Genomic DNA, 5329 nt, shown 5'->3' on the forward strand with positions numbered 1-5329 from the left:
CACACTTTCGCTAGTGTGCAACGATCATCACAAGAGACTCGATTTGATCACTGGCTAGTCACAACGAGATGCAAAGAGTTCACATATTATCTATGCAACTTCATTTGGCCTCATTGTAGCCGCACATTCTTGTTTATTTGGTTATGAGCACTATTCAAGTCATCGGTATTGATCAAGACCGATACTCAAATTTTCAAGAGAACAACTTCTTTCAACACAAGTACGGGGTTTTGAAACAAGAACCTTTAAAACAAACAAAAAGAAAACAAATAAGAAGAAGTCCACAGAATACCCCCAACCTAAACTGTTCACATTGTCCTCAATGTGGGTGGAGAGCACATAATTACCGAAATTTAATATAAATAACCGCAAGATATGAAAGCAATCTAGTGTGTAAACAAGTAAAATAGGGTATCGAGAAATCTTCACTAAAAGGCTAGTTGGCGAAGCAGTGAAAGGGTAGCTGAAAGATTCGACGAATCGCCTTATGGTAGTCAAATCGCCCTTTGTTCTAGTAGATTGCATTTCTGTGTGAGGTAGATTGGCGAAAATGTAGAAGAATGCTAAACCATTTTCCAATTCGCATAATGAACTTCAGATGTGCTGACTAGGAAGGGTGAGGAAAATTGAGTCGCCGAAATAAATCTGTGGTTCGCCGACTAGTAAAGGTGTCCCACCGAATGCTCCTGTATCTCAACCCCTTTTTTTGAAAGCCATAAGGCGAACTGCATTGTGCTCGCCGAAGTGATTTGGTGATTCGCCAAGAGTATTTTGTCTTGTTCATTGAACCCACTCTTGCAATATCAACACACATTATTTAAAACAGTAAAACTTGGGTTGCCTCCCAATAAGCGCCTTAGTTAACGTCGTGGCACGACGTGGAAGTGCTTTCAAGCATCTTCCATGTCCACCACTTCAATAAGAGAAATATCCTGGCATTCACCAAAGTATAACTTCAAACGCTGCCCATTCACCTTAAATGCAGGTCCTTCCTGCCCTTCAACTTCTATGGCACCATTTGAGAACACTCGTTTCACTCTAAATGGTCCTGACCATTTCAATTTGAGTTTTTTGCGAAACAACCTCAGTCGGGAGTTGTATAGTAACACCCAATCTCCCACCTTAAACTTTCTCTTAAGTATTTTAGTATGATGCCACTTCTTCATCTTTTTCTTGTAGAGAGCTGAACTTTCGTAAGCTTTAAACCTAAATTCGTCCAACTCGTTTAGCTGCTCAACTCTTTCTTTTGAAGTTTTTGTCCAATCCAAATTTAGAGCCTTCAATGCCCACATTGCTTTATTGTCCAGCTCGACTGGTAAGTGGCAAGACATCCCAAAAACTAACTGATATGGTAACATACTAATTAGAGTTTTGTAGGTGGTATGATACGCCTATTGTGCGTCATCCAACTTTCGAGACCAATCCGTTCTATTTGCATTCACTGTTTTAGCCAAAATGCTTTGGATCTCCCTGTTTGACACTTCAACATGGCCACTTGTTTGGGGATGGTACAATGTTGCTACTTTGTGCTTAACCGCATACTTACTCAGTGCAGCTAAGAACCATCTATTACAAAAGTGAGATCCCCCATCGCTAATAATGGCTCTCGGAGTCCCAAACCTTGCAAAAATGTAGCGCTTCAAGAATTGGACGACACTTTTTCCCTCGTTGTTTAGGAGGGCAATAGCTTCTACCCATTTGGACACATAACCCATGGCCACCAAGATGTATTTGTTCCCAAATGAGATCACAAATGGGCCCATGAAATTGATCCCCCATACATCAAATAACTCCACTTCCAAAATGGGTGTCAGAGGCAGCTCGTGCCTTTTTGATACCCCACCTTTCTTTTGACATTGATGGCACCTCTTAACAAACTCATATGCATCTTTGTATAGAGACGGCCAATAGTACCCACTTTGTAGCACCTTAGCTGCTGTCTGAACACCACCATGATGTCCTCCTACCGGCGAAGCGTGACACACATGCAGGATCTCCCCAGCCTCTTCTTTCGGTACACATCTTCTGATGATGTGGTCAGCACACTCTCTAAATAAATATGGCTCATCCCACATGTATTTCTTAGCATCGAACAAGAACTTCTTTTGTTGGTAGAAGTTCAGTTCATCCGACATTAATCCACACACCAAATAATTTGCAAAATCAACATACCAAGGAGGTTGTGGGAGAGTTACTGTGAATACCTGTTCATCAAGAAAGACATCCTTAATGTCGACCTCCAGCTCGTCAGTCTCCCTGCCTTCCAATCGTGACAAGTGATCTGCCACTTGATTTTCACAACCCCTTCTATCTTTGACTTCAAAATTGAACTCTTGCAGTAAAAGTACCCACCTTAAAAGTCTCAGTTTGGCGTCTTTCTTTGCCATTAGATAACAGAATGCAACATGATAAGTGTGAATAATTACTTTTGTTCCCAGCAAGTATGCGCGAAGCTTCTCAAACGCATAAAACACTGCAAGTAGCTCTTGTTCGGTAACTGTGTAGTTACGTTGAGCACTGTTTAAAGTTTTTCTTGCATAGTAAATGGGATGAAAGATCTTGTTTTGTTTCTGTCCCAACACTATGCCCAATGCCATGCCGCTTGCATCGCACATTACTTCAAATGGCTCTGACCAATCAGGACTAATGATGATTGGAGTGGAAATCAGTTTTTCTTTTAGGCAGTTAAAAGCTGCCATACAAGCATCATCAAAGGGAAATTTCACCTCTTTTTCCAAAAGTTTGCATAGAGAAAGTACAATCTTTGAGAAATCTTTACGAATCTCCTATAAAATCCTGCATGTCCCAAAAAACTCCAAACCCCCTTTATTGAAATCGGTGGCAGTAATTTCTCAATTACATCGACTTTTGCTCTATCGACTTCCAGCCCCATTTGTGATACTTTGTGACCAAGCACAATTCCTTCCTTAACCATGAAATGACAGTTTTCCCAATTCAGGACTAAATTGGTCTCCACACATCTTTGGAGAACTTGGCCTAAGTGCTTTAAGCATTCTACAAATGTGTCACCCACAACTGAGAAGTCATCCATAAATACTTCTATTGAGTCTTCCACCATGTCAGCAAAGATGGATAGCATGTGAAGGTTGTTTTCTCTTGATCCTACAGAGCAATGGAGATTTGGTTATAGCCAGAGTACCCATCCAAAAAGAAATACCACCCTTTCTCGGATAGTCGGTCAAGCATTTGATCCATAAAGGGCATAGGAAAATGATCCTTTTCAGTCCATGAGTTCAATTTCCGGTAGTCCATGCAAACTCTCCATTCGGTCACAGGGTGCATAAGTACAAGCTCCCCTTTATCATTAGGGACAACTATTACTCCTCCTTTTTTTGGTACGCATTGTACCGGACTGACCCATTTTCTATCTGCAATAGGGTAGATCACTCCCGCGTCCAACCACTTTATTATTTCCTTTTTCACCACCTCTTGCATTGGCAGGTTCAATCTTTGCTGATGCTCAACACTCGATTTACAATCACTATCAAGCTGAATTTTGTTTGTGCAAATGCCTGGAGGGATGCCCACTATATCAGCGATAGTCTAGCCGATGGCTTTTATATGCCATTTCAGTACTTCAAGGAGCAATTTTACTTGCCAATCAATTAAGTCGGACACAATAATTACCGGCAAGGTGTTATTCTTGCCTAAGAAAGCATACCGAAGGTACGAAAGTAATACCTTAAGTTTGAGACTTGGTGGTTCTTTGGTTGACGGTTTGGCGGGAGGGCTCTCTCAATTCTTTAAGTCAATGTCCAGCTTCATTGGAATCTTTGTGAATCCCCCATACTTGAAAACGTGGCTACCACTTCATCTTAGCTTTGAACTTCAAACTCTTCATCGTTAGCCCACACAACCTCAAGGGGTTCTTTGCTAAACATCAGATGGCTCACACTAGCCACAACCTCGTCAATCATATCATCAGTTGAGATTACATGAATGTCACTGGGGTGTTTTATTGATTTGCACACAACAAAGGTGACTTCATCATCATTAACCCAAAATTTCAGCTCCCCACTCTCGACATCCACCAACATTCTCCCAGTTGCCAAAAATGGCCTTCCCAAGATTATAGGAATTTCGGGATCTATGTCATAGTCGAGTATGACAAAATCGGCCGGAAAGATGAACCTATCGACCTTAACCAAAATATCATAAAGTATCCCCACCGGATGCTTGATCGATCTGTTAGCCATCAAGAGTCTCATAGTTGTTGCCTGCGGTTCACCCAGCCCGAGTTGTTTATAAATAGCATAAGGAATTACATTAATACTTGCTCCTAGATCGCATAAGGCTTTTGCGAACTTGAGTATGCCTATGGTACACGAAATGGTGAATGCCCTAGGGTCATCTTTATTTTCGATCAACTCCTTAGTCATAATTGCACTACAACTATGAGAGACTTCAATCGTCTCAAAATCCAAGCTCATTTTTTTGTGACTAAATCTTTCATGAATTTGGCATAACCGAGCATTTCCAACAATGCTTCAAATAGAGGGAGATTAATTGATAAGGTCTTGAATACCGATAAATTTTTTTTGAATTTTTCATCCTCATTCTTCTTCTTGAGGGGTTGTTGAAATGGAAGAGGTATTTTGGGTAAAGGTTCCTTGACTTTTGGGCATGACTTTTATTTCTCTACATCACTTTGTGGCCCCATTGTGTTGTATTGTGGGATGGTTCTTTGTTCATCCTCCATATCTTTTCTTTCATTTTGAATATGCACTTCCTCATTTCCCATCAGATCACATTTTACTTCTTTTCCGCTCTAAGTAACAACAGCCTGCCCTCTGTTTTCATCATTTGCCTCCATCCTTTGTTTCAATTTGACCATCAAGGAATTTGATTGCATCTGCGTGTGAGTTTACTTTATTGTTCAAGGCTGAGAAGTCATCTTTCATCCCTTTCAATAAATTATCTGAGCCTTCAACTTTGTCAAGAATGCGTGTAAGCAAATCATTCACACGAGGGCTATTTGCACTCCTCCTTGATTTTAGGTTTTCACTTGAATGAGTGTCGTTCTCTTCATATTCATCTTCTCTTCTCCAGTTCTCATATTGTTCGGACAAATCTTGATGGCACCTCCTTTGCTCGACTTCCTTATGATGGTTCCAACCTTGGTTTCCACCTCGCTGCCAATAGCATGGGTAGAAACCCTCCTCATATGTTTTGGAGTTCCAGCCTTGATTCTTCCTAGGCTTTGAATAGCTTGAGAACGAACCCTCCTTAACTTTGAACACTCCACATGTTCCCTTCATATGCTCCTGTAGAACTTCCATTTGGGTCAACATCTTCTTGATGTTTTCAT

The 5329-nt window shown here is 40.9% G+C and overlaps 1 protein-coding gene across 1 annotated transcript; it reads right to left on the reverse strand.

The window, feature by feature from the left end:
• Nucleotides 1-890: 890 nt before the first annotated feature.
• On the reverse strand, nt 891-1292 carry LOC125858991 (uncharacterized). The gene has a single exon (XM_049538743.1). It carries the CDS (start codon nt 1290-1292, stop codon nt 891-893), a length of 402 nt encoding a protein of 133 aa, XP_049394700.1.
• Between the last annotated feature and the right edge of the window lie 4037 nt (nt 1293-5329).

This window comes from Solanum stenotomum, chromosome 3 (genome assembly GCF_019186545.1).
Source record: "Solanum stenotomum isolate F172 chromosome 3, ASM1918654v1, whole genome shotgun sequence".
Taxonomy (NCBI): domain Eukaryota; kingdom Viridiplantae; phylum Streptophyta; class Magnoliopsida; order Solanales; family Solanaceae; genus Solanum; species Solanum stenotomum.